The 22271-nt window shown below is 39.9% G+C and overlaps 1 protein-coding gene across 1 annotated transcript in view; it reads right to left on the minus strand.

Annotated features, from left to right (window-relative positions):
* Positions 1-6663: 6663 nt before the first annotated feature.
* cacna2d3 (calcium channel, voltage dependent, alpha2/delta subunit 3) overlaps positions 6664-22271 on the minus strand; it is a 30668-nt gene continuing 15060 nt past the window's right edge. The window contains exons 12-39 of the mRNA XM_051074415.1: positions 20307-20420; positions 19182-19260; positions 17699-17832; positions 17387-17404; positions 15794-15865; positions 15621-15701; positions 15442-15516; positions 14457-14540; positions 14068-14139; positions 13903-13964; positions 13720-13787; positions 13522-13567; positions 13310-13407; positions 13135-13228; positions 12332-12427; positions 12088-12209; positions 11366-11443; positions 11187-11248; positions 11050-11094; positions 10891-10953; positions 10108-10178; positions 9927-10002; positions 9610-9650; positions 9099-9154; positions 8830-8947; positions 8605-8717; positions 8301-8383; positions 6664-7605 (exon numbers count right to left, since the gene is read on the minus strand). Of these exons, the coding sequence (XP_050930372.1) occupies positions 7513-7605; positions 8301-8383; positions 8605-8717; positions 8830-8947; positions 9099-9154; positions 9610-9650; positions 9927-10002; positions 10108-10178; positions 10891-10953; positions 11050-11094; positions 11187-11248; positions 11366-11443; positions 12088-12209; positions 12332-12427; positions 13135-13228; positions 13310-13407; positions 13522-13567; positions 13720-13787; positions 13903-13964; positions 14068-14139; positions 14457-14540; positions 15442-15516; positions 15621-15701; positions 15794-15865; positions 17387-17404; positions 17699-17832; positions 19182-19260; positions 20307-20420 (2214 nt within the window). The 3' untranslated portion in view covers positions 6664-7512. The remainder of the gene's footprint in view (positions 7606-8300; positions 8384-8604; positions 8718-8829; positions 8948-9098; positions 9155-9609; positions 9651-9926; positions 10003-10107; positions 10179-10890; positions 10954-11049; positions 11095-11186; positions 11249-11365; positions 11444-12087; positions 12210-12331; positions 12428-13134; positions 13229-13309; positions 13408-13521; positions 13568-13719; positions 13788-13902; positions 13965-14067; positions 14140-14456; positions 14541-15441; positions 15517-15620; positions 15702-15793; positions 15866-17386; positions 17405-17698; positions 17833-19181; positions 19261-20306; positions 20421-22271) is intronic.

The raw sequence follows: 22271 nt of genomic DNA on the forward strand, positions 1-22271 counted from the left end.
AACACAATAGCAGCTCATGATAACAGCAATAATGCAATAGCAGCACAATACTAAATACACATTTTAGAAGTTTTTCTTTTTTGTTTATTTGACAGAAAAGTCCTTAATGAACCTCTTCAAATCCCATCCCAGAATTTCACTTTCATTGGACATCAGAGACAGGTGATTCAGTGCTGTTTTGGTCCATTGTGGATCTAAGTATGTTTTTAACTACTGCCAGTTTTGAAAGAGTGCTTCCTGCTGACAGTGGATACAGGCAGAGTGCTATTTCAACTTTTGGAAACTCTGACTGTACTTTCCTTCCTCTTATCAGTTGGAGTGTTGGAGTGTCTCAGACTCCTTATCTGGATGAGATGGGTGTTTGTGGTGCTTATGGTTGTTTTTATGCTCTGCTATAATATTTTCTTTTGACAGTTTTGCAGCTATGCCATCCAGTAGCAGTGATGTATTATTTGAAATCCAACATCTACCCACATCTACCCAATCTACTACTTAATTGTTTCTTACTGGCCAATAGGTGTTAAGGTTTTTCTTTTCCTCTGAAGTAAATTTAAGTAATTATTAAAAACTGTCTGGTCAATCCCTCACACACATCACATATTCTATTTTCTAACATGATTATGTAGAAAACAAAGTGTTACAGTTGAGGTGACCAGGTGATGTCTTGGAGGTATTTATTGACCAGCTAGCTTAGCTCCTAACTGCATGTAACTCCCCAGAAGTCCTGTCCACATAGTGAAGCCGCAGCGTTCATTTTAGCATCGTACCTCATTGTTGTGGTTTCTTGGCCTGCACACTCTTCTCAGCTTTATTTTAGGACCACGACAGGCAGCTATTTTCAGCTAAAAAAGGTTTTGACATAATCCATTGTGCACCACACTGCCCCACACGGGGAAGGAAGCGGGCACACTGATTGACTGGGGAACACAGCTGAGTAGTTAATAGCTTAGAGCACAGTATTTTCCTCAGGTGTTGGTGGAGAACAAAACAGAGCAAAAGGGAGAGTGAATATCGAACTTAAAGTGGCCGCAAACTTGACTCCACCTCAATGCTAATATTTTCTGTGTCTACTGGATGAGTAGAACAGTTTTGTCTCTTGTGATTTCAGCATGGGAGAGTCTTGTTCCCACTGAAACGATTTCTTTTTTTTTTTTTTTTTGCTTATACAGTACGTGAATTTCTGCCATAACATCATTCTTCATAATACCACCAGAGGGTGCCAAAGTAAGGAGTTTAATTAGAATTTACTGAAGCGCCAACAACGTCAGCAGCGTTGAAAAGTTAGACTGGATATAAAGAGGTTGAAAACCACTTAGCTTGCATACCTTAATTCTTGAGATCTGAAGCCAAATGCAAGGTCAGCGGAAAAATAGAAAATGACTGCATGTTCATTTAGAGCAGACGGTGAATATGCTAAGTGCGTGGTTGTGTATGAGAAGAAAAAATTGAACTGACTCGAATAAACGTGTCTAGACTCACTGTAGTTGTTTGTCTTCAGATGTTTTGCATGCTTTGCACTTAATGAGCTTTGTCTTTCTTTTAGTGCGTCACATTAAATACGAAATTGCAATGTCAACAATTCATCCACTAAACGTTGTGTGAATGACTGGGATTATGAGCTTTGTAGAGAACATGCAAATTGCCTTCTGCCCACTCAGTAATTCTCAGTAATTATTTGGCTCAAAACATTTGGAGCATCCAAGAGGAACTTTATAATGGACTGATTATCAAACAAGCCAATTGGATACAGGCCTACAGTCCCAAGTGGTCTTAGGGCCCTCTGGTCTTGTCTTTATTTAGAGGCCTATTGTGTCATAATCTGTCCATGAACTCCATTGGGTAGTTTATGGTTCAAATTCTGCAAACTTCTAAGACTCCATACTTGTTAATATTGCATGGACACACTGAAAGGAACCTGCTGTAGGTGTATGGTCCTGGTCCTGGATTTTGTCACTAGTACAGAGGAAATATTATGTTTTGACTGACATGATGGTGTATAGACTCAATGACAAAATACTCCTGTCTGAGGCTGCTGTATATCATCTGTCACTGAGTTAACAAGGTCTAAATGTAGCACGTGTACTGAGGGGCTTATAAAGCCTGCCAGGTGCCGTATGTGTTTCTGTGGCCTGTTTATTAGTATGATTATGTTGTGTTGCTCGCTGTGGTTTTGCTTGGGCAGGTCTTATGTACGTCAAAGTCAAACAGGTTTAGTCCTTGGAGGGTTTTTGACAGTCGCATTATTCAGCTTCATCATGGCTGGACACCTGCTGCTTGTCATCCTCATCTGTAAGTTGAACTTAAGTTATCCGCAGCGTTTATTTTTAATATATATATATTTGATTGACAGAATTACATGTTAGTGAGTTTTAATCTGTTGGTATTTTGTTGAAACTGTTGATGAGTTATAACTGCATCTTTTTCATTTTTCAGATTGTTTTCATGAGATCAAAGTACAAGGTCAGTTCCTGATTTTGATATTTGTTTTTGTTTTCATGGCCAGCTGTACAGCTTTTATACACATATATCAATCTCTACATTTCAGCTCTGCCTGCACCTAAACTGACAGTGAATCCACCGGTGATCACAGAGACAGACTCAGTCACATTGAACTGTCAGACTCCATCATCTGTTCCTGTGTCTCAGTGTTATTTCTACACTTTGAGTGGAAGAACAGTCAGAGTCTTCTCCTGTCTGAAGACACTGACAGGGACTGAGCTGCTGAACATGGCTAATCAGAGTTCACCTGCTGTGGTTAAAGTGACATGTTCTTACGCTGTAAAACTTGGAGAGAAAACCCCTCAATCTCCGTACAGTGACATATCATCCATCACCATCAACAGTGAGTGACTTATTTTCCTGTGCTCTGATATGTTATCATATAGTACTAATGCAAGATAACTGTTAGTAAGTTTGGTTGTGTAGTATATTTTTCTTTACTTACTCTACTTTACAGTTTTTCATTAGGAATGTATCTCATTAATGTGACTATTAAGTGTTTACTATGACATTTTTCCCCCTAATCTTTCAGTTCCTCCTCCACCTAAACTGACAGTGAATCCACCGGTGATCACAGAGACAGACTCAGTCACATTGAACTGTCAGACTCCATCATCTGTTCCTGTGTCTCAGTGTTATTTCTACACTTTGAGTGGAAGAACTGTCAGAGTCTTCTCCTGTGTGAAGACACTGACAGGGACTGAGCTGCTGAACATGGCTAATCAGAGTTCACCTGCTGTGGTTAAAGTGACATGTTCTTACGCTGTAAAACTTTCTCGATCTCAGTACAGTGACACATCCATCATCACCATACAAAGTGAGTGACTATTATTTCAGTTTATCCATATTACTATATATTGATGAAGTATTAGCACAAGAAAAGTGGCCTGCTGTGATATTTATGTGTTCATATGTTTTGGGTGTTGCAGACCGAAAAGAAGAAAGTAACACAGATTTAACGACTTCCATTCCTACTAAAATATCAACTGTCGGCGGAGGTGGGAAAGGTATGGCTTTTTGTTTATTTGTGCTTTGATTTTGGAAAACTTCTTATTGTGAGTATATTTGCTTGATATATTTGCGGCACACACAATAGTTTTAGTACTGAACATAATTGAAAATAATTGTTCAGGTGTTTGCAGAAATAATCTCACACAATTTTTCACACATGAAATTGACAGGCCCAAATCTGTCGTCTTTTATTGTAGATACGATGGAGATAAAGTCACCCACAACGCAGACTATGTTAACATTTACTATGACCACAGGTAGGACATGCTGTACATTTAGATAGAAATCTAGAACATCATCACAAAGCACTCAATGTATTTCTTATTTTGAAAGCTTTAAAGGTTTTTTTATTCACCAGGTCTGACTGTTAGCAGGCATCATGTCTCCACTCCTGTAACTGTTGTAAAACTGACACCAGGTAACAAAATTATAGATGGACCCATCAGCCACAATACTAAAACCAGTAACTGGTTTTATGTTGTTCCATCTCTACTTTCTGTTTCACTTTAATATGTACTTCCTCACTTTTTCAACGAGGAAATACATTAATGATTTCAATGATGCTAGCCCATATTGTTGAAGGACCATTAATTTGTTGGGGTGTACAAATATAATATAATATAATATTTATACGCCTAGTGTGAAGGAAGATACATCATGTTTAACATCATGTTTTTGTGACTTCAAGAAGCAGATATTGGTATGATCCCTGTGAATCCAGAATCTGGAGAAAAAATAAAAGGTACTGTAGACTAAAGATTCTTATTTGTGCATCAAAATGCCACCATGCATTGCTGTGGATGTTTTAAAAACCATGGCTGTCTATCCGGGTTTTGGTGTCAATAAGCATAGCACTACACACATCTGTCCACCTTGCATATTCTGACATTAACATAAAAAATGTACTATAGTAACACTCTAACTAGTAGTATCTTAAGTTCTTCTTTTAGAAATTTGACACATTTTGTAGCAGGTTAGCTTGAGCTTTTTAAATTATACACCCAAGTTACTCTAGAAATCAGGGGTCAAATGTTAGATGTGATGTAATTTGGGCAAAATGTTTTTTCAAAATTGATAATGGTTACTTTCCCACGTACACTGCAGTAGTCTAAAAAAAATCACCTGTTTAGTGTGCAATTGTATTGGTGGCAGAAAAGGTACACACAGTATGTCTTCCTGCTTTTTTGTTAATGTAAGAAGTGAAAGTGACTCTTCTGTTGTTTCAAAGCAGAAACAGGGATATGGAAGTCCACAGTAGTTGTAGCTGGTTGTGGAGTGGCTGTGGGTATCATCTTACTGCTATCCGCAGTTCTCAGGAAACAAAAAAGAGCTGGTGAGAACCATAATAAATAACGCCTTGATCTATTTTTTCACACATACTGTTTAAATATGACATGTTGAATTCAGTGAGAAATATGACATCAACATCAAAACATTTTTTCAACAATTTGCAATTTAATTACAACAATTTATTCTGTGAGCTCTGCATCTAGCATTCTCACAATTTACACATATAAAGACAAGCTACTTCACTCACACACACTGTGGTTGTGAGAATGAGCACTTATACCAAAAGGTTTTACAGTAAGACGACTGAGCTCTTTGAGGAAGGTCTCAACTGTCAATCAGTAGCGAAAACTGACACATAAAGTTGAGGTTGCAGTGGTGAGAGGAGCTGCAGCGACAAACACTGCTGGCATGGAGGTATCAGCACAGAAACAATGAGGTATGAGGCCACGCTGATGTCAGTGCAGGTTTAGTTCTCTGTCTCAACTAACACTGCTTCATTCGGGTTAAGATGGGACACACATTCTGGCGTGGATCTCAAAAGCCATTTGCAGTTTGCAGGAAGTATTTGTTGCAGCTTCAAATGTTTTTTTTAATTAACCAGAATTCATCTTGGTTAGAAATACTAAAATAACCATTGTGGAAGTTAACAACACGCACACAACGACTCATGACCTGCATCTCACACTGAAAGTAGACCGTGCATGTGGGAGGCCACCTCTGCACTGTGACAAAAAGACTTCCTCTGCTTGGGTCTCACACTCTTTTTCACATATGAACAAAGTGTCATGAGAAGAGGTGGTGATGATATATGTATATATATACTGCTACAATGATAGAATTGTTCTCTTAAACAGCTGGTTTATTTTATTTTGGCTAAAAGATGAAGTTGAAAGTTATAATTCTTTTTAAAATATGCACAATCAAGACAATAATACCATTAAAAAAATACCATCAAATTCTTGAATGCAGTGACTGGACTGAAGGCTTCTATCTTTCTCAGTTCCAGATTTTGTGGAAGTGCAAAGGCAAGAGTCTCAAAATCAGGATGTAAGTGAGACATGAGAGACAACATTAAATCTATTTGTGATATATACATACATATATATATATATACATATACATATATACACACACACAGATGATATAATTGGTTTCTTCCTTTTCCCAGTCTGACACATATCATTTATACGCCACCATCTCAGAGGAGCCAGCTTCAACGGTCCTGAGGGGTATGGAGTACAGCACCGTGATGTATCACTGAAACACAAACTTTTTATAGTATAGATAAAGAGAGAGGCAGCAGACGGTCGAAATAATCTGTTAGAAATGTAAACTTTGTGGTTAGAGCTGACTAGCATAAGACAGTAGGCTATAGCAGTACCAAAGAGTTTCAAGTTTTCCAGCAATATCCAATTTTTAACTTGTAGTTTATGGTGTAAAAAGCAGATGATGTACTCCATCCTTTGGTTCCTTTTTCTTTTTTTAGATTAAGATTGAAAATCTACTTCGATTACTCACATAACCAAAACACAAGTTCACTTTCATTTTTTGTTTTGTTTCCTGATATGGTTCTTTTAACTGGATATATTTTGTTTAGGACTTATGTAGCTTTGCACAGACTGTATAATAAATAAACTTAAACAACATAAACATTGAGTTGTAAATATGTACTTACAACTCAATGCTTCTGTATATACACTGTATCTTTAACCCTTTGCCTGTATTCTGTATCTAAATATATTTTATTATTCAGTTTTTCCCTTTAAGTTTCATTAATTGTTCCATGTCAGATAATACACACAAACTAGCATCACCAACAATGACACACACACACACACAAACTTGAGAAAATAACACAAGGTGTAAATGAAGGAAAATATTTCTTTGTATTTATTCATCAGCTTTCTCAAACACGTGGTTACGAGTATGTGGTCACCTTGACAAATTATGGTTGGATGTATGAATGTAACGTTCTTAAACACACTGAATCTTCATCATGCATCTTTAGCTTGTCTGAAATGTCTTCTGCTTTAAAACTGGGAGAAACTGACAGAATAAAGTTTAAATTTTCTGCTGTCTCTCTGATATTTTACACTTCATGATCCATATTATATCAACATCAAAAAGAACTTAGGTACAAAATAAACAAAATAAAATTTCTTTGAAGAGGCATGACGGCACTGTTGTTTTTAGCAGTTTAATGCCAAAAATATAGACCGCTCTGCATTCTTTTCACATATGACAAAAGTGCATTTTATGTACTTCAGACTTTTACATTACCTTTCATTTTTTTCCCCTCACAAGAAAGAAACAAACATATTTGATATCTTACTATCATCCTTCGCACAAAGGACTTGTTTTCTTCTCCTAGGCATTTGTTTTGACTGTAGACACATTACTTTCTCTTATTTAATTTCAGCACACATTCAGGACAAAATGGCAAATTGACAGTGACATGATCTGCAATGCTCTGAGCTAAGTCACCAAGCACTCCCATTAATCTCAGTTTCTTTTGCTGCACCACGTTTTTTATGTTTTCTGCATTAATGGATGTGAGTCTCAGTGCTACAGATTAGGATTTTGTCTTAGTAGAGCGCTGCCTGTTGCAGAGGAATGAGCAAATTCATTTCTGATAGGCCATGTTCTCTATGTGTTTATAAGCATCTTCTTGTTGAGTTAGTCCTTACTGATGTCCAGCTCTGATGCTGATGGTCACCTGCTGATGGTCGCTATTATCAGAGGGAGCAGAGCTGCTGTTAGAGGACTGGAGAGGCGTGTTGCTGAACCGCACTCCATGGCATTTTCCTGCAGAGGAAACAATAGTTTGTGATACACAGGAGCAGCACATGGGCGTGATATCAAACATTAACAGGGTCTTATCTATGAAAGACATTGGTGGACGCTCGGAGATGTGAACTATGGAGGAAGAACCTCATGTTGAGCAACATTCTTATTTATAGTGTATAGTTTCTATTGATCATGATAGCACTGTACTCACAAAAGTAAATACTGACATTTGGGGACCCAGCGGCAACAGTTAACATATTATTTAAGCCACTTTATTTCAGTGTCAAAGCTGAGGCAGTATATTAGTCAGTAAGGTGACAGTTCAGATGATAATTTACCATTCACATTAGATTTTTCCTTCCAAATAAGTGTGGCTAACCTAGGGGTTAATTTAAGAGTCATGTGTCTGACTACGTTGTTCTTATTTCATTGGTCGTCTTTTTAGCAAAGTCAGTGTGTTCCCAGATGTCAGAAATTTAAATAATGAGTACAATCATATTATCACCAGTGAGAATGATGGCCCAAATTAATATCATATGGATTAACAGTTTGTCTTTCATCTTATGGAACTGTGTATCTCAGTGTGAGTGAGAGTTCAGTGGTTAACTTGCCTTGAATGGCATTGCCGTGAATGGTATGTGTTTTATAGATCTATCCACAGCATTTGTAACAGACACGTGGGTACAGTATGCAGGCAAAGGCAGCTCTCATACCTCAGGGTGGAAAGGATGACACGATTCAGGTTTCTTTCTGTCCTTCTGAAACTTCAGTCTGTCACATTTTAGTGACTCGTTGTGTTCAGAGATGTCAAGGGTAAAAATAAATGAGCAGCACACATATCTATGTCACGACTCATTTAGCCTGGTGTGAAACTGAGCGCTTGCATGGTGCAACTCAAAAATTAACCCTACAGTTACTCAGTCAGTCAGTGACGTATGCGTTCTGGTTAAATTAGCCATGTACTCAAATAAAATGATGCAAAATATCAGACATCAATGTTTCTTTTAGAAAGGATATACATGATCTCGATGGGATCCATGGTTACTGGAGGTGCACTGCTGCAGTCACACTTATTGTCCACAACAACCATGAAGAGGTTGCTGCTGGGAATCTGCTGTATAACAAACGACCTGCAGCCCAAACACAGACAGAGACTGGAGTTAAATGATAGAACAGGAAGTGTACTGTTTAATATGGATAGATAAGGGACTGATTATGTGATGATTTGGCCAAAAGTGATACCTGATGCAGCCTTCACAGTCAATGTTGCCTGTTGTTTCCTTAATGGTGCGTTCAGAGACAAAAGCAGGGTATTCTGTATCACATGGAACCATCATGGTTTTACCCCGAGACCTCTGAGCTGAATGTGTAACAGAACAAACTTATCTCAGCCACAGAGGGTTGACAAAACCACAGGTAGCAAGTGTCTCGCTCTCATTCTCTTACACTCTCACCTCTCTCTTTCTCGTACCTATTAACCTATAATTATCATAACTTATAACTACAGTTACCTTTAACGGAAAGATCGACGTTCCACCAGCTGTACAGGTTAAATTCCAGCAGAAAACTAAAGATAAAAAACACAAAAATCACATTTAAACCAATTTTGATGGTGACAGTTATGAGGATATATTATTTAATATTAGTTACCACAAAGATAACTTAACTAATGTTTTTAGAAAAGAGTATACACAGGTCATGAAAACATTCATCTATGTTTATTACCATTTAAGCACATATAAAGTAATTGTTAACCCATGCATGTTGTTATTGGTTGGCATATTGAGTTATGAAGTGGTACTGTTAATAAGAAGTAAATGCTGTTAGAACTGAACTAGTTAAATGAAACTCATTACGTTTTAACAATGTGTACTGAAGGGCGATGATTGTCCACTTACATCATTGTCATTCAGCTTTATTTATTTCATGCTTATTACCATGACTACCAAAAAGGAGGTGTCAAATATTGCGTAATTTATGTTCCTGTTTCTAGACATGTATATCATTTCTGAGAATTCTTACATGACAAGTTCTGTCAGGAGCCACTTAACCACAGAGAAAGGCTGAGAAAAAGAGAAAGAGAAAAGCATTTAATGTTAGAATCTGTGTCCAAAAATGGTTTAAGATTGTTAAGACGTCACAAATAATTTTGCACAATTCTTTCACTAGTGTCTAAGCACTGATAACCACAAACTCTGAGATAGATACCATGGTCTATGCTCATGATGTTAACTCAGGCCTTACAAATGTCAATGCACTGCAGCACAGATGACAAAATGACTGCTTGTAATGTCTTTATCTTTAAATCTATCACTTGATGTTCTGTCTGGCGGGCTTACATCTGATAACATGCGCGCACTGTCACTGCTCCCAGCGTACTCTCTGCAAAGGGCCTGGTAGTCATACAGCGTGATCCTGCAGCACAAACAGGCAGAGTCAGAAGAAAATAACAACAACATGCTCCTCAGGTCAGATTTAGTGGATCAGTGGGTTCAGGACTTGTTCAATTGTGGCTCAGACCTTTTGAAGGAGCCCATTTGGAGAAGTTTGTTCATAACAGCACCCTCCACCTCTCCAAAGAAGAGCCCTGTCTGAGAGAGAAGTTACGTCAAAGCACACAGGCACGCACTTTAAAACATGTTGCCCATTGGGTTTAATGGAAACACCTAAACATGTCATGAACACACCGCTGACATATTATCTTTTACCATGATATGGTGAAGTTGTTAGTAATCAGTTGCTCATTTTCACATCTAGTAGTTAAAGAGCAACATTATCATTCAGTTAGAGTTGTGTCTCTGGCCACCTGGTAAATACAAAAAGTCCTTCACTCAGTTTTTATCTCTACCAATGCTTAGGGAAATGGCTCTTTAACTTCTAAATGCTGCACTATGTTCACTTGCAAGTTGTTAACTGTGTGTGTCTGCTGTTTGGTGCAGCTGCCTGCTGTGGTGGGAGTGAACCAATATAAAAGTAAAACTGCCGGCTGCATAGCTAAACAACGATCTGAAACACACAATGAACTAAGCTGTGAATACTTCCTTTGACACGGTTTAACACAGTGACACCAAAATAAAGAGCCATGATTCTGCATGAAGTCTGAAAACTTTCAGCCATGCTCCTTCAAGATCTTTAAACTTCTTCTTGAAAGTTTTTCTTCAGACACATGTATCAGACTTGTGGGAGAACACTTTAAGGTCAACTGAAGCTGTTACATTTAAGTGGGCATGTGTTTAGGTGTTTCCATTATTTCAACTTTTGTTCACAGATATAAACATGTATACATGGGCATGCACACAGTACCTGAGATTGCTCCTCTGTGACAAGAATGAAGCCATTGTTGTCAATGAGATAACAGTTAATGTCCTGTCAGAGGGGGGATGAAAAAAAATTGTAAACAAAACAACAGAACAACCAGAGGAAAAAAAAAATCAGAAGCCAGGGTTATGTAACTGATCTTACCTCATTATCACAGCTAATGCTGCATTTTCCATCCAGAGCTGTACACTGAACACAAAACATATAAGGAGTTTAGCTTCACACCCAGTCAGGAAGCTCAGTTTTCACAAACCACATCACAGTAGTTGTTGTCTAGTTACCTGTCTACAGGCAGTCCAGAACTTCCTCTGAAAGAACTCAAGCTTCATCTGGATCCCTACAGCTGAGTACAAATTAGTGATGATAGCTTTATTTATAAAGCAGTTTTCTAATCAGAGTTACTGCGTGCTTAATAGTAAACAGTAAAAATGATAAAATATGGTGGTTTAGAGGCTGTTACCTGCAACAATTGGAGACTTTCTGTCATCTAGGAGCTGAATAGCTGTGCTCGCCAACACCACACTCTTGTTTTCTAAAGCTAGACAGGAAGAGCAGGGAATCAGCTATAAGTCAGTCGTTCACTTTTTGTTCAGTAGATGGCGCCATCTACTCAACAGCCTCAGTCAGCCGGCTCAAAAGAAACCGCTGCGCCACTCCATTACTTCCACTCAGAGCTTTTTCTACAGCCAGATGACTCTAATATTTCTGAAATGAGCGCAGCGATAGGACATTTCAGGTTATGATGGCGAAGCCTGAGCGGACGCAGTCGTCATTAACAGAGGAAAGGTGGTAAATGTCCTGGAGAGTGAGGTTTAATTCTCTTTCCTGCGGCTTGCAGACAGAACGTAGGACACATTAACTGCAGAGAAGCCGAGAGGGAGACGTGAGCTGTGCTGCACATCCTATCAGTGGAAACCAGTAAAAACCACAAGCCATTACAGAGAGAGGGACGTAAAGAGAGACTGATTTAGATGTTAAAATGTTGAGTGACTGAGGCAACCTGTACTTTATAAAAGTGCTGGAACGTAAAAAGTATATTAAGATGAACTTGTGTTAGGCAGATGCAGATAATATAGCAGAAATAGGCAGACAAACTCATGTCTTGTTTAGCTTTGTCTTGATGTTTAATGCTGCACAGTGAACATATTAAACACCGTGATCCCTGTTTTCTGTTCTGTATACCTGTGCTGAAGGGGATGGAGTAGATAAACGTGCCGGGGACCTGCTCTGCCGCTCTCTTGTACCACAGAGGGAAGTGATCAGCATTAAACACACCCTCCTTGTCCTCCGCTGTCAGGAAATCTCTGAGGACGCACACAGAATGAAAGTGAAGTGAGGAACGAAGAATTAGATTCATCAAGCGCAATCACGGCCTCGCCTCGTGCTGTAAGTAATGATTAGAGAAGTGTTGAGCTGCGGCACTCACTGATTGGAGAGCTGATCGGCGGGCACAAACAGGTTGGTTCTCGACAGGCCGGTGCGTGTTCCCAGGAAGGCAATCTCCACTCCTTTGTCTGAGTTCCTGTTGGGGTAATGCAGAGCAGGCCCTCATTAAAACATTTGTGCATCCTCTTTGAGTGCAGCTCCTGAACAATTCTGACTGCTGATTAGATACAATTACACATTTTAGATTTTCCTTTTAAATTAATAATTGAGAAAAAGTAGATACTCTTAGAAAGTTCAGATCTGCTGTTGATTTAATTTGTGTTAAATAAGGAAAAAGACCATACTGAAATAGTTAGACTGTATGATGATTTGACAGCTTATTAATATACAACTGAAAACTTGATGGGTCAGAGAGTTGAGAGTGGTATCACTCCAAAATACACCTTCTGACAGGACCATATGACAGGATTAAGAGTATTTTAATGTTTCTATTAAAAATGAGAATACAGTTTTTCTATGAGGCATACTTAACAAAGGGTTAAACAGTTGTAACTAGTGGCTTTATTTATGGTTAATAAATTTTATGCTCATTTTTATTACAGATCAGAACCATGGATGAGAACATTTTTTCGGGTTTTGAAAAATCCCTTCGGTTGGTGTTTATCTTCCTTCATCGTGACAGCTTATTAACAATTACAACTGCAGACTTTATGGCTCATTATAAGAACCTTTCACTAATGATTTGCTAACATTTATAACTGCAGATGACTCACAAACATTTACCGATGGCTTATAAGCAAACATGAAACTTATGAGCCTTTATTAAGAGCTTGCTGTGCTTACTCTGACTTGTTGAGGGCCAGTCCGGTCCAGTAGGCCTCCAGTGGAGCAGTCACCACAGCATCAAATAAAACCTCCTGGATCAGCTCTCTGTCACCTGCAGAGTGTAAAACCATGACCCTATCAACATGCGCAGACCTACATGGGATAATTACTCCATGACTCAGATGTCTCTTACATTTGAGGTGCGGTCTGCGACCCGTCATGAAGAGCTTGATGGCTTGAATCTGGGTCAGGTGACGATGCTCGTGCTCCTCCTCTGTGTTGCAGTAGGTCCTGTGGTCCAAACAGAGCCACACTGTTACATCACAGGCCTCAACATCCCCCGATGAACACAGAGGGATAACCTACATAATGCATGAATGCCCTCTTCCATAACCCCGGCGTTACCATTCATCTGCCAGGGCGACATCTGGCTGTTCCAGATCACGGAGCCCTGAAAAACACAAGTCAGTAACGCTTCAGCAGTGCCAGCGCGGACAGACTGATACAACAAGCCCTCCAAAACAAGCAGGTCAGAGTGACAGGCATCGTAACTGTATTTAGGCGTTTGTTAAGAGAGTATGTGACAGAGTTGGAGTGACGCACCTGCTTCAACTGACACGTTCCCTCTGAAGAAGTACTTTCCATGACCTCTGGAAAGAGCCACTCCGACACTAGAGACACCAACAGAGGAGAGAGTCAGCTTGAGTCAATCAGTGTTTAACTGAAACGGAGACATAAACTGACAGAAAGTCACTGAGGAGTGTAATGAATAAACTTTTCCTCCACCTGAATGGGGTTCCTTTGATGTCAGTGTAATAATAGTCGTTGTGCATCTTCAGGACACGCCTCTAAAACAACAGAGGAGCAGTTCAGATGAGATTTACCTCTTTAGTCCAGAGAACAACTCTCATCTGATAGGGAGACAGTAAACGTCTTTATCTGCAGCCTCACCCCTCTGTCCACCGTCTTCTTCACCTCCATAGAGAAAGTCCCTGTCCTCCTGTTCACCATAGCGTTGCGCAGCTTGAAGATAAAACACACAAAGAGCAGAGAAGTCGAGGTTAGGTCATCGATCCAGAAAAGACTGTCGGTGGCTGCAATTTCAGGAGGATACTGAGAACTGAGCAGTAATACCCTGATAATTCTTAGGGTGCATTAAATCTGATAGAAACCATTGCTATTATTGAACAAGTAATGTGCATGTTACAGAGTGAAATTGAGTCACTGCATCACAAAATGATGTACTTAGATTCAAGCACATTCAATATTTCATATTGTAAACAATATATATGTTTAAAATAATGGCATTTTTTCCCCATATTATTGTTTTTGACACGTACAATGCCGTCTTTGTCCTCCCACTCCACCTCAGAGAGATCCACACTGCTGTAGTTGGGCTTCCTCCTCTTCTGACCCTCCTGATACTACACAGAGGAACACAATATACACACTTTAATGGTCCCTTTATGTAACAGGGTTTTATTTTGACTAAAAGTTTAACCATCATTCAAACATGTCGACTAATCTAGCTGCATGAGACACATAATTTTCAAAAAAATTCTGTTTATCAAAGTTTCACCGTAATTTGTCCTTTTCTGTGTTTCTTTGTTAAAATGAAGACTTGCGCGCTCTTATTTATCAAACCCTGTTATGAAGGTTTTGCTGAGTAATTATTTAACAAATCATCTGTGAAATTAACACTGTCAGGTAAATTAAAAATAATTAATATGATTGATAGGCAATCCACGCTCAAACAAGCCTACATCAGTGCATTACATTGTACATGTCAAATGCTGCTACTGTATGTAGTCCGATCCACAAGAAACAACAAGTCAATGACTACAACCACAGCACAGTTTTAGCCACAAGGAGACACTCACAATAAAACAACACAGACCAGCACACACACACACAGTTGCACAGAGAGGAATAGCACTAACACTGGCACACACAGATCCACTAGCACAGCCATAGCTCCTGAGGAACCAGCGGTCCCAGGGCGAGCGGCTGTGGTCTCTGCCAGTGAGTGTTAAGTTACCTCTGGGAAATCTCAGGCCAGCCAGCCCTATGAGTGGCCTTTATCCCTGCATGCATACATCAAAGGAAAAGGTGGGGATTACAGACTATACGAGCCCATGTAGCCTCCTAACCAGATAGCACATTTGTCTCTGCGCACCCTCGTCAAGGGAGGCGTTCAGTTCATCATTTCGGTTATGCATACAATTTGCATGGACAAAACAAAAAGGAAAAAACAGGGTAAAGTCAGGGAATGCTATGAGACTTTTCAGGTGTAAAAAAAAAAGTGATGTTAAGAAACTAAGTTACCAAAGGCCTGAGGTCCGGGTGTGTCAGGATGTAGCCATTGTTTGTGACAGCGAATGCGTACCCGTGGATCCCTAACTAGAGACACAAAATGAGATACAGACTGTGAAAGATATAATATAAAATGCATACTAATGCATTCATTTATTTAAAGCAAAAAGTACAAGAGCAGCTGATCGTACCATATGTTTGGGGATGAGCTTCATCAGCTCCTGCAGAGGGATGTCTGTTCCTACGACCCCCAACAGAATACCCTGGTTCTTCTGCATGAGAGGATTCAAAACACTCAGACGCACAAATTTAGATGAAAACAGCATAAATACTCACTTAGTTTCTCACGAGGCCTCTCACTCACCGTTTCGTTCTTTGTGCTGAACACAGGCATGGCTACTGTAGTCATCAGACTCGGGCCCGATTTGTCTTTCAACTGAAAAAAACACAAGAGTCAGGACTTTTGTTACTAATAAATGCTGCTGTTTTGGCTGACTAATACCATTGTGACAACAATGTCAGTATGTTCTCCGCTCAGTCAAACATCAGTCAGAACTACACGGAAAAACAAATAAAACGTTCAAACCATCAGACTGAACTGCCATTTTGCTTCAACTCACTGATTTGAATCATTTTAAACAAGTGTGATTCGGACGTCTGGAGCCAGACCATTTACATAAAAGTTTAAACGTTTATTCAACATTATCTTAATCACGACATCTCACTGAATTCTAACCAATACACAGTTACACATCATAATGTGTATACAGTATATTCACTTCTTAAACAAACTGAGATTCCAAGATGAAGTGTTGTCAATCAGCTGCTACTACTGATCATTAGTTTCTTCTACTTAAGTAAAATACCACTCTGCAAAATACTTTACACAAGTAAAAGTCCTGCATTTGTTCTTACACAAAATGTTTTAAAGTAGCATCCAGATAAAGTCCTGTAGAGCTACATGGACATATGATCCTGGTCTCAGCCGCCCTGTTGTCAAACCTGAGCCATGTGAGGCTCAGAGGATGAGATGGGGTCAGATGAGGAGGATGAATGCTGACATAATTAAGCACATGAGCGCTGTTAAAGTAGGTCTGCTATTCCCTCACCTCTTGAGTCGACACAGCTGACTATGCCTGTGTCTTTGTGTGTGTGTGTGTGTGTGTGTGTGTGTGTGTGTGTGTGTGTGTGGGTGGCTGATGTTCATTTGTGTATATGCATGAGTACGAAGAAAACGAGCTGTGTGAACTGCGGTGTGTACTAGCTAGCTTGACAAAATGAAGGATGCTGGGTCCTTAAATTCATCACAACACACAATAGAAGAGAAAACTGGACTGTTTTAGTCTACACACACACACACACACACACACACACACACACACACACAGGTAAACCCATGGACACCTAACCACCTCCAGCTTCCTCTCTCTCTCCCTCTCTCTTCCCTGGTCTCCCCCTCCAATGTCAGTTTTATTATGGGCTTTAGGAGATAAAATGCAATGATCCACAGAATGATGAATGGTGTGTCTGAGGCTGAGATACAACAGCACACACTCCAGAGGACAATCTCCCAAGCCTTCTGTGTGTTTGTGCGTGTGTGTGTTTTTGTGTGTGAACGCTCACCGTCTCCACACTGGAAAGAAGTACAATAAATGCTTCTCTACTGCTTCTGTCCCTCAGAGGAAAGAGACTCTCCTCTCTTTTTAGGAAATATTAACGTATAATGTTGAAGTGGAGGAACACTAAGCAGCTTTGTAACCTCTCAAGTCACCTCTACTTTATACACCATGGCTCAAATTTGCTGAGTCCCAGTGGAAACCTGTCATCTTTGCTCAGGATCTCCTTTCTGATCATAGTTCAGAACAACTCCTTATAGCCAATTCTTTCACAATAAGACAACAAATCACTCATATTTTCTATTAATTTGACTCCTATCTGATCATGTGTAGATGCTTACCTTATGAGCCTGGGAGAGCTGAAATGAAAGAAGAGATATAGAAATTGAATCGTCCAGTGAATTAAAGCCAGCACACTCACTCTGCATTGACTCTGTGGACACAGATGTACACTGGAGGGAAGGTCCATGCAGATTAATGAAGCTGATAATGAGGAATCATTCCAGCAGCATGAAGAGTGATGATGAGAGAGCAGACACACACATGGGCACACTTACTGTACAGAACACAGATGAACAAAATAACACCTTACAGTGTAGTGTATTGCAGGATATTAACGGTACAAACTACAACTTTGAAATATAAATACTTACAGCACTGTCCACGTAAGCTTCAGTCCACACCGTGTCGTGCTCGTGATCGATAACCTTCGGGCGGCTCATGACGTGAAGATACCGCATCACGTTCTCCTGAACGTCTGCTAAGGTGGAGATCTGACTGAAATATCCTGCAATAAAACACACACATTAACCCAAAATGAGACAGTATACACATCATCAACAATGTGTAGTCCTACGCATATTTGGACCGTTTAAATCTACACACCAAAATATTAGAATTAATGTGCCAGATCAGCAATGTTAAGTCCTGCATCTAAGAATGCAACAACAACATTGTTGAACATATTGTATCTAAAAGCACTGGAATCAGACTAAAAATACCAGTCACATGTAAGTTTTTAATAGTAAAGCCAAGTTCCCAACAATCTAAATCCTCCAAACTTCCAGAAAAATACCAAGGACACAAACTCCCACACAGGGACTTGATATACTTTCAAGTCCCTGTGTGGGTGGGAGCGCCCTCCCTCCCAACTGTGACCCAGAGGTACTGCAAATGAACGGGTGAAAAAATAAACATAGAGTTTGCACCATGATTGGTTCATTTTATTGGCAAACAAAAGACGACACCATGAGAATAATCTGAAAGATGCTATAATTGCATAAAAAACTACATAAAACTGCATAAATATTTACATACTGTTGAGTAGTTTCTATTACATCAAATTTTATCAGCTGTTCATGTGTTTTGTGTATATGTATGTACCTTACTTTGCAAAGTAAATAGTACCTAAAACTGCCACATAATTTGAATGACATAGTTAAATATTTCCTTCTGAAGTGTGGTGGAGTAGAAGTATAAAGCAGTATAAAATGGAAATACACAAGTAGAGGTACTTCAAAACTCTTCAGTTATGAAGTACTTAGTAAATATATTTATTTATATATAGGTACTTTGCTCTGCTGCTGATGTCCCTGACATTACTGGACTGTGCTGAACCACTCTGGAGCAGCTCTCCAGTAGCATGGCTCAGAGCGACACAAGAGTCATTTGACTTGGTGTCAGCTCCTGCTGTTGCTGACAATGCTTCATCTTGGACGTGTAAGGTTATGTCACAGCAGGGGTCTGTATGGGGAAGGAGGTTTGGGGCTTGTCTCCCCACAATCCCTGTGTGATCAGTTTTCCAGGCTGTGACTTTCCCTTCCAGAGGGCACTCATCCAGAGTGTTGACACGTGGGAGCCATCAGCAGCGAGCAGCCAAGAGGGAGACACTCTGACAGGAAGAGGGATTAGAGCAGATTGACCTCTGACCCCTCAAGTGCCACTTCATTGCCTCTTGGCAGAAAGAGTCTGAGCCGTCGCACACACACACACACACGCAAACACGCGTTACATAGGCTACACATACCAAACCACACAGATACCCACACATTCTCAGCTCATATTAGGCCCATCAGGCCGTACTTGACACTCTGATACCGAGCTGTCTTGGGAAGTGTTTATCAAAGAGTCTCAAACCTTTGTTGGCACAAGCCATCCATTTGAGGTTATCAGCAAACGCAGACTCTCGTCCAATCAGGTAAGGGAATATCCGCACCTGTGCAGAGGACACATAGATGTCGACAGTTTCAAAGACAGAGGGATTAACAAAACACGCAAAGTGATGTGTCTCCTCTGTACTTTATCTTCCTGTCCTGATTCTATCTGTGGGGAGCACGAAGTGTCTGCATGTTTTTGCATCCTTATGAGGAAACAGAGAGTTTAGGTGCTTCCTTTTCATTCTTTACCTTTGTGCCAGTTTTCTACAGTGAGTTGTGGATTTTTTTTTCTTTTCACTTTTAACTTCATGCAGTTAAATTCAATTAATTTTCTTTTGTTGCAGGTTGGGCACAAGGGCATGTTCCACTGTCCTTTTAAAGAACGCTGTGTGACACTTTGTCAAACCTCTACGGCTCATTGGCTCCAGATGCTTTGCTAAGCATAACGCATATAGAAAACACTGAATGGCTGCCATATAGTGGCCCTGAGGCTGTATGAGGGGAGGGGGTGGGGGGAGATGGGATACCCTGCCAAATACTGCCCTGTATCCTGCCAAACACTGCCAACACACATATGCTTGATAGGACAAAGAACAAAAGCCCCTGAGCTGTTGTTTTTATTGCTCTGTGAATAGCACAGCAGTCCATTTCATTTCAATTGCTTTTAGGTCTTACAAAAGGAGCCTAACAAAAGATTTTAAATCCAGTGTTGCGTCCAGGAAGAAGTGTGGCGGGAGCACGGCAGAGGGGGGACGAAGACCAGGGCGTTTTGAGACTGAGCTGCTTGCACATGCTCTGCCCTTGAAAGCGGTTAATTTCCCATGTTTTATTCCTCATGGGGGGAAGCAGTGCTCTGTAATGTGTCAACACACTGCAAAACATCATATTGACGTGGATTTTACATCTCAGAGTTATGAGCAGTGATGAAGTAAGAAACCAATTCCTCAAAACGTCAAGACGGAGCTCTAGCCTTCACGTAGTATTAAAATGTACATCTACCCCTGAAGCAAGAAAAGTGCAGTGCAAGCAGAAAATTCAGAAAAAGGACATGTGTAACATTGAAGATTAGGCAGCGAGGGGAACAGAAAGAGAGAGAGAAACTCACCTTTCTTTCTGGCCAATTGTACCTCTCAAAAACATCGTCGTACATTTCAGTCGCCCCGTCAGTCACAAGCATTATGGCCTGGCTGCACACACTGCCACGACCAGTCTGGTTAAACTGCAAAGGAAAGACAGCCCGTGTAGACACAAGTAAAAAAACAAACAAATCATATCTGTTTTTATTTAAACATTAAACATTACGGAGCAAACAATATCTGTTTCCACTGTGTTTGATGACGACGTCTGATATGGCGGCTGTACAGCCGTCCTTTAATAAAACACAGATAGTGTAAATAAAGGTGAGGGATGTGTTACACTTGATTCAGATGCATCGCAGTAATTAAGTGGTTTATTGACCTGTAACAGAGACATGTGGAGACAAAGAGGAGTGTGTAGTAACACGATCGCAGACCGAAACCTGCTGAGCACTGCTGCTCTCAAACCATACAGGCCAAGTATCAGGAGGCCTCCACATGGCTCTCTCTCTCAGACATTAACACTTGTACTGTATTTTTATATAATAATGATAATTCTTAACTTTCAAAATGATACAAACCAGCACATTACATAAAATGTTCTAAAGCTTCAGCGGCTCAGAAACTTTGAGATCAACAACGCAATTTAAAACACGCATCTTTGATTTCTAACTAACACCAGTTTCTGCCTGATGATGCAGCCGTCTGATGGCAGCTTCGTTGTGACATTACAGGACGGCAAACAGAGAGAACTGTATGGAGCAGTGAGTGAGGCTGTACTTCAATACAGAAAACAACAGGGAAAGGATGAAACACTTAATCCAGATAATCCAGATTAGTTAAAGACAAATATTGTGCGGCTAGTGTTTGTTAATTTTTATTATTCACACCTTGCTGCTGTGTCTTCATCCTTTAGCTAAACCTTTGTTTTAATGTATATCATACCATTTGTTTCAGTATTGTCTAATAAATAAGAATTTGTAAATGCAAATGTTAAAGGTAAAGGACTTAATCAATAACAGGGATCATTAAGGACTTGATGTTGATAACATCTAATCAATGCCAAGCCATTGTTGCTCAAGAGCTGTTGTTCTTGTTATAAAATCCTCAGACAAGAAGATGGATTACAAGTTCAGTGATATATATAGTAAAATATTTGACTATACGCTTGCTGATTCTTTCATTTCATCCTCCTGTGAGAAGGTTTTCATCACTGCTCTCTTTCACTTGACCAGGACACTGCTGCAGCGCTCTGCAAGCGAAGTTAGTTTCTTTTTGATCTGGTCTGTGATCGGCTGTATTCTGACTTCAGTCACTGGGCAGAGGTGTAACAATGAATTTCAGCGGTAGTCTACTGGCTCCCTGATTACCATATTCATCGCAGGGCTTTAATTAATCTGACAAATGCAGAGGTAAAAGCTGTGCTCCCTCAGCTTCAGCGGCGCAGCCAAAGCTCGCCTGAAAACAGGGAGATAAAAGGAGTGCGGCGTGGCTCCTGGCCTTATCTGCTTTGTGTTCCAATCAGCCACGTTATTAATCATTGACATTAATTAGAGCCATTAATCACGCTTCAGAATAGATGTGTCCGTGTTTGGAGGGCGGAATGGGGATAGCACTGGAGCGTTTCGACAGGCGACACACCTCCCAAACGCTCAAATATATCTGACTGGAGTGTGCCACTTTTTTCTGATTAGCTGAGAACATGCAGAACATGCTTTAACACCGTCTGTCAGTGAAAACAAATGTGGCTTGTGAAATGAAAGTTTTCCTAATGTTCTGGTCAAGTGGAGCCCTTGAATTAAATGAGAACAAAGTTTATTTGTGATATCTGAGCACGTGCACAGATTCATCACTTTATGGCAAATGAATCAATAAATAAATGAATCATTTTGTGAAAACTCATGAATACTCAACAGCATTGTCACATAATCAGTAAACAGTAAATATGAATTTAGATGATCTGCTTTGTGATAAATTATTTCAGAGGAATATGG

This window comes from Lates calcarifer, linkage group LG12 (assembly GCF_001640805.2).
Source record: "Lates calcarifer isolate ASB-BC8 linkage group LG12, TLL_Latcal_v3, whole genome shotgun sequence".
NCBI classification, from domain to species: Eukaryota; Metazoa; Chordata; class Actinopteri; family Centropomidae; genus Lates; species Lates calcarifer.